Here is a 14,928-nt window from a genome sequence, read left to right as displayed (position 1 = left end):
GTCCCACTGAATTACACCTTACAGGGCGTGGTGGTGGGAGCTGGCTAAGGCGCCAGGCTAGTGATCTAGCGGGCATGAGGTGCCGGGATCGAGCCCACCTGTAAACGGGTGTAAAAACCTTGGAGTCAACTTTGTGTGCAAACTCTTTCAGTGTTGTCACAAGCCCTAGTGTACAGTACACAACCCTGTGCACTTAAAAGAACCCACGAATCTGTTGGTATATGACCAGATGGTGGTCACATGAATACGTGCAAACACCTAGTTGTGGGTACAGCAACGTGCAGTAAACTTGGACAAAGTACTGTGACTATGTGTCCCAGTCCACCCAGCTGTGAATGGGTACCCCGTAAGGATGGGAAAGCCGCAATAACTTGTTGCGCCTAGTGGCAGCAAGAGTTGTATGATCCCCAGGGAGTTGATCTTGATAATAAGATGTGTCGTTGAGATTGACATCCAATGACCGAGGGAAAAAATACCAGCGCCTTGAGAATGCACTAGTGTGTGGATATGTGCTCTATATGAAAAGTATCCTTTAAATATCATTATGTTTGATGACATTTTAGCGTGTGTTGCTTCTAAAGCAAGTTTTTGTTCATCTGTCTTCACAAAAAGCTTGTTATTTAGGAGATGTTTCTGTTGCAGATTTGACGTGGCAGATCGACAGTTTCACTCTATCCCAGGCAGTTGGCAGTCACTGTATGAAAACCCCAACGATGTCAAAGAACTCATTCCAGAGTTCTTCTACCTACCGGAGTTCCTTATAAACTCAGATGGTGAGTTGATTTGTAGCATTGTAGTGGAAACTGAGGTACTGATTAAAGCATTCAATGCCATGGTGATGTATACTTCAACATCAGCACTCTCTCACTCACTCAATGTGTCATACTCAGGCCCTCTCTTATTTGTTGATGAATTGTCAGAAATCGATCCAACCTTGAATCTTGGATCTGTGAAATAAAAATCAAATTTTTTATGTCTCCCAGGGTTTGACTTGGGTCGCCTGCAGCTGACAAAGGAGGGAGTGGGGGATGTGCTCCTGCCACCCTGGGCTTCCACACCAGAGGAGTTCATCAACCTACACAGGGAGGCTCTGGTACGTTCAGCTGTACTGATTAGTAAAAGGCCATTTATTTTTATTACTAATCGTTCATGGTTGAGAGAAAACAGCCAGTTCTAGGTGGGGTCGCCTAGTGGTTAAAACCCAAAACCCTTCTCTATAAACATGTTAAAACGTTTGGTTGTCACGCCAAAGACCTGGGTTCAATTCCCAACATTGCTACAATGTGTGAAGCCCATTTCTGGTGTCCCCCACTGGAATTTTGCTGGAATTTTGCTAAAAGTGGCATAAAGCTAACTTTCAACTGTCTTGTGCAGTAGCAGACTAGCTGTCATACCTAATTGTGGGCAGTGTAACACACAATAGAGAAACTGATGACAAGATGCTGTTAGTTCATATCAGGGTGCAACACTGTGCCATTTTTGTCTTGGCTTCATTCATATCATAGAACCCAAAATGTGCCTCCAGGATACATGTTGCCCTTGGTTGCCAATCAGTTATCTGTCTTTGATCGCTCGCTTCCCTTCTTGCCTTGGGATGGAGGGCAGGAATGAGACTTGTGCCGGGATAAGATGTAATATCATGAATATTTATATGAGGTATTTGTTATCCCATTGCAGACATCTTGTGTATACTATTACCATGAATATCATCAGATCATAGGTTTTTCGGACACCAGTGTTTTCCCAGGTTATAACAAGGATGTTGCATCACACAGACATTGTAAATTCTTGAACGATTGCTTGTGTTTTGGGAAAAGTTTTCTTATTAAGTTAGGGAGATGTTTTCTAGTCATTCATGTGATTAGAAAGATAACAACGAATGTTTCTTAAGTGTCCAAAAACCTATAATACGAGGATATACAAATTCATATTTGTTTGACTATCTCTAATGGAGTCCTTGTGGTTTTGTATTTCCAGGAGTCTGAGTTTGTGTCCAGGAACCTCCATCACTGGATTGACCTGATATTCGGTTACAAGCAGAAAGGCCCAGCTGCTGTGGATGCCCTCAATGTCTTCTACTACTGCACCTATGAAGGTTAGTTCCAAGTATACGGCTCAGGCAGCCTAGGTAGATCAGACTGTTAGGTCATATAATCTGATGCACTGCTAGTCACGATTCTAGTGTATGTTGTGTGCTGCAGGAGCTGTGGACCTGGACGCCATTGAGAATGAGAAGGAGAGGAAAGCCCTGGAAGGCATGATCAACAACTTCGGCCAGACACCGACACAGTTGCTCAAGGTCGGTCATTACTGAACTAACTGCAAAGATTGAGGTCGGATATTGTAGCTCTGTATATTGACTGTGAACGGATGATGTGGATCAGATTTTGTAGCTCTGTATATTGACTGTGAACGGATGATATGGATCAGATTTTGTGGCTCTGTATATTGACTGTGAACGGATGATGTGGATCAGATTTTGTGGCTCTGTATATTGACTGTGAACGGATGATGTGGATCAGATTTTGTAGCTCTGTATATTGACTGTGAACGGATAATGTGGATCAGATTTTGTAGCTCTGTATATTGACTGAACGGATAATGTGGATCAGATTTTGTAGCTCTGTATATTGACTGTGAACGGATAATGTGGATCAGATTTTGTAGCTCTGTATATTGACAGTGAACGGATAATGTGGATCAGATTTTGTAGCTCTGTATATTGACTGTGAACGGATGATGTGGATCAGATTTTGTAGCTCTGTATATTGACTGTGAACGGATGATGTGGATCAGATTTTGTAGCTCTGTATATTGATGATGAACGGATCTCTGTATATTGACTGTGAATTGATGTGGATCAGATTTTGTAGCTCTGTATATTGACTGTGAACGGATGATGTGGATCAGATTTTGTAGCTCTGTATATTGACTGTGAACGGATGATGTGGATCAGATTTTGTAGCTCTGTATATTGACTGTGAACGGATGATGTGGATCAGATTTTGTAGCTCTGTATATTGACTGTGAATGGATGATGTGGATCAGATTTTGTAGCTCTGTACACTGTCTGTGGTCAAGTGACAACGATCAGATATATCAGATGTTAACTTCATATTTCATAGGGTATGAAGGAATTTACATTTGTTCCTACAAGACCATTTTGAGTAGTCATACATCATGAAGCTTTTGATGTGTAAGTTACACTGTATAAAATCAACATATTATCAGTAATGAAAGTTTGCCAGAATCAAGAAAATCATCAAATCGTTCATAATGGATGGCGAGGGGGAGTGATGATGATTTTTAAGTGGTGGGTCAGGGTGTGGGGTGTTACCTACTTTGTTATGGGGAGGTAGGGGGTCATCAGTTTTGTACAGATGTACTTGGGGGAGGTCAGTAATTTTGTACATGGCATGCAGAGGAGTCACTTATTTTAGGAGGGGGCATTCACATTGTACATGCTACTCCATAAAAGTCATCATCACCCCCTTAGTCATAAATTATGAACGGTTCCTTATGGTAACGAAGTCAGTACCTTGATAGAATCGACACCAGGAAACTGTTCCATTTCCAGGAACCCCATCCAAGAAGACTAGCTCTTGATGATGCTGTTACCAGGGCAGCAAAACTGGGAGACCACTCAGCATTTTCAATTTTCTGTCACAACTGAAACCTTTCTTTGTGGAGGTGAGTCTGCAGGAAGTTCCCAACTTTAACTTTGAGTGCAGTGTGAGGGACAGTAATCAGAAATACTGATGTAGTCAGTGGCTCGGTTGTCCAGAAAACTGAGGGGGAATTTGTATAGCAGTATGAGGATCCATTGATGAAAACATTTGCAACTGTTCACTGTTTCATTAGAAACGTGTGTTGAGTTGACTGAGACATTTTCTTGAAAATCAGATCTTTTACTCTGATAATTTTCTTATTCTATGTGAAACTCAAACAAAGGAGGGAGATTGGGTCAATCAGCCCATTCTCTTATAGAACTAGCAAATCATCCAGTACACCCAATCTTCAATATTTATGCCTAAAAATGAACATGAATGGGAGGGTAAAACAAAATGGAATAACAATAACGCCACAGTATTTTGTTCAGAATATTTTATACTATAAGTTGTTCACTGGTCACAAGGGGGGCATGGGTTGATGTACCCTCGATGTTTGTTTATGTTCCCTGAGCCCGGGAATTTATCTTACCAAACACCTTAATGTTAATTTTGGATTGATTGAAGCACGGGTACAAATCTTTTTGTAGCCATCGCTAGATTTTGCTGACAAGAAAAACAGATTTAGAGTTATCTCCCTTTCCAACGATTTGCATTCGCAAAACATCAGTAATTTCCGTTCATCATACTTGATTCAGTGTTATTCGAGATAAAGAATTACTACCACGAAGTACCCAATGCGGGGTACATTGAAATGTTACTGGCTTGTAAGCAGGGTACATTGAAAAAAATAGAAGAGCTCTCAGCCAATCAGAAAGCGACATTTATGTGTGAGGTAAGATGAACCTTGTTGTTTCTGAGTTCAAAAGCTACAATATACATTTAAAGGTGTACATGTGTGTTTCTAATTGATACGAATACCAACAAGTTCCAAGTCAAAGTGGAAAAGAAATTATGCCAAATCATTTAGAAACCTCACATCGGATGGGCTCATTTATTGAGATCTTTCTGTCAGTATTCCACCTGATGTGGCTCCCACCTGATGTGGCTCCTTAGGAGGATTTGTCAATGTTTATGCTGAAAACAAACAATGTGATCTCAGCAAGATAGGCTGTGTAACTTCCACATGTATAATGAATTCTGATTGTCTGTTGCAGGTATCCAACGACCAGGACCCGATGGTGTATGTGAACATACCTCGCAGTCAGTTCCGATCCATCATTCAGCATGGGATGCCAGACAACATGGTGAGACTTAAACACAGTCTTTGTCATCCAATTTAGCCAGAACATTGAGTGCAGGTCATGTACACAATATGGGAACATGGGTCGATAGCCTGTTATACTCCTCACAAAAAAATTAAGCAACAAGTATTTTCAGTGATATATCTTTATCAATTTCGATAGCGATTTTTGCCAACAAGTTACTGAAAGGTAAATATTCAAAGAATACATAACCTTTAGTGACTGTTAAGTTGATTTATCTGATAATATTGATTACATCACCCGATCACAACCACCCTCAGGAAAAAACATACAAAAATGTGTGGCATGAATGTGCTCCACTCTTCACACATGCACCCTGATCGGTGTAAACCTACCTGTCATCATTCCTCTGGTACAACAAGCGGGTCCTAACTTTTTTATGGACGATAATTCCCATCTATGGATGATAATGCCCGAGAAAGAGTTTAGATCAACAACATCACAAATATGGACTGGCCTGCAAGGTCACTTGATCTTAATCCCCTTGAACATGCTTGGGACTTAATTGGAAGGCATGTTTACGGTCTCCATGTTATTATTTTTTTATATATTATTATAGGATATTTATATGGCGCACATATCCACGCACTAGTGCATGCTCAAGGCGCTGGTATTTTTTCCCTCGATCATTGGATGTCAATCTCAACGGCACATCGATTATCAATCTCAACTCCCTGGGGAGTATACAACTCTTGCAGCCACTAGGCGCACTGAGTTATTGTGGCTTTCTCATCCTAACGAGGTACCCATTCACAGCTGGGTGGACTGGGACACGTAGTCACAGTACTTTGTCCATGTTCACTGCACGTTGCTGTACCCACAACTAGGTGTTTGCACGTATTCATGTGGCCACCATCTGGTCAAGTACCAACAGATTCGTGGGTTCTTTTAAGTGCACAGGGTTGTGTACTGTACACTAGGGGTTGTGACAACACTGAAAGAGTCTGCACACAAAGTTGACTCCGTGGTTTTTACACCCGGTCACAGGTGGGCTTGATCCCGACACCTTAACCTCGCTGGATCACTAGCCTGGCGCCTTAGCCAGCTCGCCCGCCCATTTGTGCTCATAGTGGTCATATGCGTTACTGAACACTGCCTCACTATAAAAAAAACTGACTTGAACCTTAATGTTAACATTTTGCTCCATCAATGGAGCACATTTTCCATGACTGTGTCACGGGTACATGCTTTTGATGATTTGTAAGTCTATGATTGCTCAATACCATTTCATTTCATTTTGTTAATCATGTGTACATATGTTTCACCTTTCTATTGCATCATTCCATGATTTGCAATTTCAATAAATGAAAATGTAATGAGTCTAAAAATTTGTGTTGCTTAACTTTTTGTGAGGAGTATATATCATAAGAGCAAAGTGATGTTGCTCATTATGTTGACCACTTGGGTATCTGGCACACACTATATTTGATCACTGTTCACCAGGATACAGCTGTTTGTTTGTTGTTTGATGCCACACTCAGCAATATTCCAGCTATATGATCGAGTCTGGACCAGACAATCCAGTGGTCAACATCATGAACATTGATCTATGCAATTGCGATACAATGACGTGTCTACCAAGTCATTGAGCCTGGCCAACTGATTCCTCTAGTCGCCTGTTACGACAAGCTCGGTTTGCTGAAGACCAATTCCAACCTGGATCTTCACTGGTATACCTTCCAGTCTCAATTATTGACAGACCACCGCCATATAGCTGGAGTATTGCTGACTGTGGTGCAGAACTTAACTCACTCACTCAATGGTAAACCCCCCTACCATGATGCAGCATGAATACTACAGAAGCCAGTGTGAAACAACAAAATATGTCCCAACTTGGTACTTGCTCCCTAGACAATTACATGTTAGTCATGACATGGATTTGATGACTCAATATATGACTATGAATAGCAATAAATGTCTTTTATTTCCCAGATCATCTCATTATTTGCTCATGTTTTCTCCAATTTTACAGATTACAGTGACGGAAAATGGCATAATTGGCATCCATGGCTGGCTGCCATTTGACAAGTCCATCTCCAACTATTACACATTTGAGAAAGATCCGTCCATGTTCAATGCCAAGTGAGTGATAGAAAAATGATAGATTAGATTTTGAATGAATGTACATCTTTCTCCATGGTGCATTAGTAAATGAATGCCTTTCCAGGAATTTCTGAATATTCTGAGACCATAAGTATGTTCTGTGACTGTCTGATTGCTCTGTGACATTTTGCTTCTCTCCAACAGAACCAAGAAGAGAGTTGGAGGTCCATTTGCTCCTGGTATACGAGTTGTCCCAAAGTTGTTTGCTGTGTCACATGATGCTAAGCTGTTGTTCAGTGTGGGATACTGGGACAACAGCCTACAGGTCTACCATCTCGGGAAAGCTAAGCGGATCAACCATATTGTCAGACACATCGGTAAGATTTGAGAACATGGTCATGCATTTATGGTTGACATAATATGGATTACAACTGTATGCATACTCTGTGTGATGTGAAATTGCTCCTGGAAGTCATTCCGGTGTACTGTTCATAGCATACTCTGTGTGAAAATTGCTCAAGTCATTCCGGTGTACTGTTCATAGCTGCGTTAAACTCAACTCACTCTCTCACTCTATGTTGATTTTCATGGTAATGACCTTGGTAAAAACCCTCTGTCACCAAGATTGACAATGATTATGACCTTAAAGAATACTTGTAATAATGTGTGTACTTATATTGAGTTGTATATGACTTCCACCCACATGGTGTTTGCTCAAAACCCAAACATTATTACCCTTGTCATTGGCTCAGTGTGCTACAACCCAAGCTGCCTGTGAGGTGCTATAAGGTTAACAGTCATTTGAACATCTCATCCCTCCGGGTATCCATTCACTGCTGGGTGAACAGAGGCTTTATTGTGGTGCAGGACTAGAAACCCTCTGATAATTTAATTGACTTAGATTATGGTCACCCATCCATTGACTCCTTGCCACCATTGTCGCCTAACTTCAACTGATTTGTGACCTGTGCTCTTTGAACTCACCACAACTGTATCACCAAACTCATGGGTTTAACCCAGGTTAAATACAATTATGACCCTTCTGAACACTGCGTTAAGTCCTTGACACTGCATATTTCAGATATTGTGACATGTTTGGCCCTTGACTACTGTGGAAATCATCTAATCACTGGTTCTAGGGACACAACCTGCATGATCTGGGAGATTCTGCAGCAGGTAAGTCATCATTTTGTCTATAGCGAGATTGAGATATGTCTAGTCTCATATTTATTAAGCAATATAATGTCAATAGGTGGTGTTTAACGCCTTTGCTTGGACTTCATCATCATTGCCTCTGCAGCTGCAGTTGGTTTTCTGAACACCACGGGGGAGGTGGGGTAGCCCAGTGGTTAAAGCGTTGGCTCATCACGCCGAAGACCTGGGTTCCATTCCTCACATGGGTACAATGTGTGAAGAACATTTCTGGTGTCCCCCGCCGTGATGTTGCTGGAATATTGTAAAAAGCGGTCTTAAACTCACTCACTGAAACACTGGAATATTGCCACGCTTATGGCAGACATTGGAGACTTTCATAATTGATGTACTTCCTAGCTTGTCTCTAACTTCTTATACCCTTGTGGCATGTTTCACTTTTCACGAACTTTCAAAGCTTTTGTTGTCAGTTACGATTAACTCAAAGTAACTAACCTGATTGTGTAAAATGTTACATATGCCATGGTGTTGACACAGTAATACAACCACGATTTGTACCAAATCATGTTCAGAGGTGCCCTACAATGATAGGGTGAGACATTGCAATAAATACGTTCATTCACAGTGGTGTTGTTGTTGTTGTTGTCACCGCAGTCATTCCAGTGAATCTGACTTTGCACTCAGGTAGGTAGATATGATGGTACTGATTCGACCTCCATTGTGACGTGTTGCAGGGAGGGGTCAGCAGTAACGTGTTCAACAAGCCTATCCAGACACTGTATGGCCATGATGCCGAGGTGACCTCAGTCCATATCTCCGTGGAACTAGATTTGGCTCTCTCAGCCTCCAAGGTATGGGATAGTTCAACATAAATTTGTTTCTCTCATTGTCACCTGAATGATTTGTTAAAGCTTTAGATATTTCATGAGTTTACTGTGTGAAGCTATATATCAGTAGCCATCCCTTTGGGTTTAGGGGAATATTGGATCCATGGATCCAGTGGTCATAACTCAGATGACAGATTTTATCATTTACATGATGGTGTGATACAGAAGGAATATTGCAGTAGTGGTGTACAACTTCACTTAACCCACTCTTAATGTGCCAGACCTGTGAAGGTCCGGGTTAGAATATTGATCTTCAGTAACCCATGCTTGTCGTAAGAGGCAACTAACGTGATCGGGTGGTTAGACTCGCTGACTTTGGTTGACACATGTCATCGGTTCCCAATTGCGCAGATCGATGCTCATGCTGCTGATCACTGGACTGTCTGGTCCAGACTCGATTATTTACAGACCGCCGCCATATAGCTGGAATGTTGCTGAGTGCAGCGTAGAACTAAACTCACACAATCACTTAATTGCCATTTAATGAAAATTGGTCAGCTTATAAACATTTTTTTGTGAACAAGGACATTTCTCTTCAGATTATCGAAAAACTTTAGCTATGGTGGCAAATGCAAATCTTTGTGGTAAAAAATATATTTTGTACATGTTGATCATTGTTGGACAAATTCCCAGCTCATTAAAATTCACTTCTTTGTGAAACATTCCTGGAATTTTTGATTATGATATGATGGTTGTGTGTATGCAGGATGGGTCTGTGATCATACACACAGTAAGGAAAGGCCATTACATGCGGACACTACGCCCTCCATCTGACCCTGGCTCACACCTGTCCATTCCCCTGATGCTGGTGTCCGAGATCGGCCAGATCCTGTTGTACTGCCAAGAGTACACCTCCACATGTGAGGTAAGTCTGATATCAGAGTTATGGAGTTTCAGGGTATAATTTGTTACAACTTTGTTGTAACTGTACTGGTTTTCCCTGAGGCTACAGAAAGCTTCTAATGCCTGAACGTCCACAGAACAGATAGTGGCCGAGTTAGCAGCTGGTATAACAGGTCCATGTATCCACAGCACAGATACTGTCTGGTTAGCACCTGTTTGAACAGGATATTGGATAGTTCTGGCATTTGGCATATAAGTCAATGTCATCCAAGTGTGTTTTGTAGTTATGATATTGTTTTTGTAAAGGGGGTCAGGTTATTTTCTTGCTTTACAAATAGTATCCAGGTGCAATACAATTATATGTGAATATTGCCACATATTCTGTCATATTGTCAGTGGTGCAGTGATGTTTGTGAAGATGGTTTCCAGTGTAATACCAGTAGGGGAAAGTGTTAAAGTTGAACTTGAAAGTCAAGGAGTCTTTGTCATAAATCTAATGTTAAGGATTTTTCGGAAGTTCTGAGACAAGTTTTTGCAAGTACCAGAGGAAGATAACCCTGGAACTCTTTGAGTATGTGGATGCTGGTCTTTCAGTAACATGGCAGAATGCGTGCTATTTTAGGTATATTCTTGTCAAGAACCAAGCGTCAGGTGTTAAGAAGGTTATGTTTTTTTTCACTTACTCATTGCCCATACTCCACTCCACTCATCTAGGTAGTTCATTGTTACTCATCTAGAGTTATTTGGTGACAGGTGTTTCTCATTTCGCCTTCACAACTCTGTTTTAGGAACGCTACTCCTTGCACCTGTATTCGGTGAACGGCAAGCACCTGTTCACAGAGGACATGCGTTACCCACTGGGGCACATGGCTGTGGCTGGACAGTTCCTGGTGGCTGGGGACAGCCAGGGACATCTTATGATCAAACAGCTGTTCGGGTGAGTAGTACATGAAATTATAGCTTCATGTTCACAGAAAACAGACATGGCTTGAACATGTTAAATAAGGTTACGATGGATTACGTTTTCTTAACAATTAACAATGCAATTTCTTGTAATTGTCTGCAGGTTCATTTTGAAGTAATTATGCACTGCAGGCATCTGAGAGCATGACATTGGATTTATCTGAAAAGAAAAACAGATTTATTAGTCCCTGATTCCAGGTCGCCATTCTTATAATTGTTTGTCTTAGATGTCTGAGATGCCACAACTCAGTGTGCTGTGTCCTTTTGGTAGATGACAGAATATGATTATTGGTTCCACCAAGGTGGACCCATGAAGATCTGGGTTAGAATTGACCCAGTAACCCATGCTTGTCGTAAGATTCGAATAACTCACATGGTCAGGCTCGCTGACTTGGTTGACACATATCAATGTATCCCAATTGTGTAAGTCTATGCTCATGCTATTGATCACTGGACTGTCTGGGACAGCCACTGCCATGTAGCTGAAATATTGCTGAGTGCAGCGTAAAATTAAACTCACTCACTCACTCTACCAAAGTGGTAATTGAGTTTGAAACAAAGCAAACAATTAAAGGCAAACATATGCCTCATTCAAAGTTGTGTTAATCCTTATTCAGTCACTGAGTCACTCTGTGCACTAACAATATGTTCCTACTGCAGCTTGAAGAACCTGACTACCCTTCAGCTGCTTGTCCCCATCCAATGTCTGACTGTAACCAACGGCAACAGTCACATCCTTGCTGGACTTCGTGATGGTAAACTCATCATCGTCGGCACCAAAGGCAAGCCAGAAATACGATAACAATGGCCTGAACTTCACTGGCCAACTTTTAACAACAAACCAACTTGAATTGGTTTTTAGAGTGTTATCTTTGTAACACCAGACACAAGAAGTGGATGACAATGCTGTAGTCAAGAACAGAACAGTTCCAGATATAGTATATGTTGCCAAAATGGCATCAGCAGAAATGAATATGAGTCAGTAATCTACATCTGTGGTAGAATCCAGAGACAAACCAGTTTTGTAATGTGAAATGTTAACAATATGTTTGACAGGAACCAAGATTTTATGATGTCAAGTATTAGAAGTATCTCTAACAGGAACCAGGTTTGGTGATGTCTGGTGTTAGAAGTAGCTCTAATAGGAACCAGGTTTTATGATGTCTGGTGTTAGAAGTAGCCCTAACAGCTACCAGGTTTTGTGATGTCAGTTGTTAGCAATATAGCAATATGTTTGACAGCTACCAGAATTTACAATGTCAGAAGTAGCTTTGACAGCAACCAGGTCCTACTGGTATTTGATGTTAACAAAGTGTTTTACAGCAAGTAGGTTTTGTGAGGTCCAGTGTTTACCAAACATTTGACAAAAACTAGGTTTGGAGATCTGACACATATAGAAACAAGGCAATAAGACTAGAGAACAGTTGGTACCAGCATACTTTGTGGTTAGAAAAGTGACAGTGTTTCCTGAATAGCTACTGATTTTGTAAAAATGTTGTAGCTACTTATTTTGTAAAAATGTTGTAAACATTAGTTCCAACAGCAATATGTGATAAGAAAATGTCACTGTTGACTGCTGTTTACAGAACCATTTTGTGATATACGTCGTCAATAGTTCCTACAATGTAATGCTGTCAACATCTGAAACATGTTTGTGTTAACTGTTACAACATTTAACTCCACAAGCAGTCAAGGTTTGTGTTAATTCTTTTCTTCAAGCACAATTATTTATGTTTCATCATCAGTGCTGTAGTATACAGAGGAGTAGTTGACTGATTTTGTGTTTAACGCAGCATTTGAATGTGTTTCCATCTAAGTGTCCTTTTTACACTTTTCAACATGTCAGAGGACATGATCAGATCTACAGCAACTCTCTTTTATGTGATTGTTTTTTCTAGAATGTTTGTAGATACTTCTTTACAATGATTCTGTAATGGTTTGACAGACGAATTGAATGAATATGAATTTCTCTGGCAATATAATATTGTCCTAGATGCATTTCTGTTGATGCACTGTAGACTGACACAACATATTTCCAAGGCGATGAGAAACATAGTTGAAGAAGATACATATGTTTTCAGTGATACTTCTTGTCTGATATTAAGCATGAGACCATTTACTTTTGTACATGAGAATCTTTATGCATATAGTCTTTACAAGTATGGAATTATGAGTCTGCAAGTTTACGTTTACTGACCCTGAAGCATGATAGCAATAATCATAATGGAATGAAGGAAATTCTCATGACATAATCGTAGCAAAACTTTCAAAAGATTTCATTTTGTTTTAATATCAATATAAGTGTAAATCACTGTACATCAATATTGACATAAGTGATAGTCTGTCATGTGATTTCATGTGTATGTGTGTGTTCTGCGTGCCTATGTCCATGTTTATATCCCTAGGTCCATGAACGGTTCATCTGTGTCCATACTTCACTGACATGTCCATGTGTGTCCATGCTATATGTCCATGAATGGTTCATCTGTGTCCATACTTCACTGACATGTCCATGTGTGTCCATGCTGATGTCCATGAACGGTTCATCTGTGTCCATACTTCACTGACATGTCCATGTGTGTCCATGCTATATGTCCATGAATGGTTCATCTGTGTCCATACTTCACTGACATGTCCATGTGTGTCCATGCTATATGTCCATGAATGGTTCATCTGTGTCCATACTTCACTGACATGTCCATGTGTGTCCATGCTGATGTCCATGAACGGTTCATCTGTGTCCATACTTCACTGACATGTCCATGTGTGTCCATGCTGATGTCCATGAACGGTTCATCTGTGTCCATACTTCACTGACATGTCCATGTGTGTCCATGCCAATGTCTATGAATGGTTCCCATGACCTGAGGTTTTTGCAGTAGAGATGAAGCTAAGTCAGACTGGTTATATGTGCATGATGCTGTTGACATTGATGCAGGAACGTACTATAGGGTATGTCCCTGTGGTGATGTGACATCCAAAAGGATGTTTCCTGTACCCTCCATTGTCACCTTCCATTGTCCTTCATAGTGCAAGATCAGAGTTGCATTTGCAAGGATATTTTTTTGTCCAATTTTTTTTCCACATGTTCTGGATAAAGGTGACAACTGTCACTCTTTAGCTTATGTGACTGGAAGTCATGGCCTGGTTTTCCATGATATAGCTTGTGATGTTGTCAGTGTCTGTCCTTACAAACCACATGACAAATGAAGCTTCACCTGCTTGTTCCCAAGTTCCCTTTGCTTATTCCCAAATCCAAATTTCAATATGGCCTCTACTTTGACTATATTAAGAAAAGTTTTATGGCCATACCGCAGACATTTCTGACTCATTTTCATTTCAAACATAATTCAGTTTGCACTTTAATCATACTGAAACCTGAAATTTGTTGTGGTCATTATTCACCTGCCTTGGTAAACAACAAGTGCTAATAAAGGTAATGAAGTCATGGATGTTAATAAAGATATAGAATGATCTATCTTATCTTATCTTATGTTACACATTCATTTTTTGTCAGGACATAATGAAAATTAGTACTGTAAGTGTTTAGGATGTAGTCCACACAAAAACTTATTCCAGGTTTTGCCACTTTTTAAATTTGGATCTTAATCTGGCCTTTGTGTTTGACCAATGCTCTTAGTTTTTACAAAATGTGCATAAGGTTGAAAAAAGTATTAATCTTCAGAAGCCGCTGCACAAATGAAACGTTGGACTTCCTGCTCCTTTGAATTATAAAACGCAATTACTTCAAACTTTGTGTGCAGTAGAGTTAAGTTATACAATAATACATTTGTCGTGCTGACTTGTTTCATATTTGTAAATACTTTCGAGAAAATATTTGATAGCTGACAGCACAATATGCTCATTGGCTTTGTTGACATTTTGTATTGTTGACTATACATACATGTATGTATATCAATATGAGTTACAGTCCTATGGCACTCTTTATTATTAGTTTTTAAACCGCAAGTTTGCTAACTTGATAACTGAAATTATTAGCATGTAAAATCTTGCAACTCTGGTCTTGTACATTTTATCCCTTTGCCAAATGATCAAACATTTTGTCGTTGTTGAGTTTCTCGAGGCTGATTTAGAGACATTGTGATC

General features: G+C 40.3%; 1 protein-coding gene across 1 annotated transcript in view; it reads left to right on the top strand.

Moving 5' to 3' along the window:
• LOC124271452 (neurobeachin-like protein 1) overlaps positions 1–14,644 on the top strand; it is a 74,692-nt gene extending 60,048 nt beyond the window's left edge. Inside the window, 14 exon segments of the mRNA XM_046706612.1 lie at positions 643–773; positions 984–1,093; positions 1,978–2,095; positions 2,202–2,299; positions 3,578–3,632; positions 3,635–3,690; positions 4,826–4,915; positions 6,906–7,015; positions 7,181–7,353; positions 8,058–8,152; positions 8,863–8,979; positions 9,722–9,880; positions 10,647–10,795; positions 11,482–14,644. Of these exon segments, the coding sequence (XP_046562568.1) occupies positions 643–773; positions 984–1,093; positions 1,978–2,095; positions 2,202–2,299; positions 3,578–3,632; positions 3,635–3,690; positions 4,826–4,915; positions 6,906–7,015; positions 7,181–7,353; positions 8,058–8,152; positions 8,863–8,979; positions 9,722–9,880; positions 10,647–10,795; positions 11,482–11,623 (1,603 nt within the window). The 3' untranslated portion in view covers positions 11,624–14,644.
• The last annotated feature ends 284 nt before the right edge of the window (positions 14,645–14,928 follow it).

Source organism: Haliotis rubra, unplaced genomic scaffold, assembly GCF_003918875.1.
Source record: "Haliotis rubra isolate DU_JTF1 unplaced genomic scaffold, ASM391887v1 Scf1026, whole genome shotgun sequence".
Classification (NCBI taxonomy): domain Eukaryota; kingdom Metazoa; phylum Mollusca; class Gastropoda; order Lepetellida; family Haliotidae; genus Haliotis; species Haliotis rubra.
This window is presented reverse-complemented; position numbering and strand designations above follow the sequence as displayed.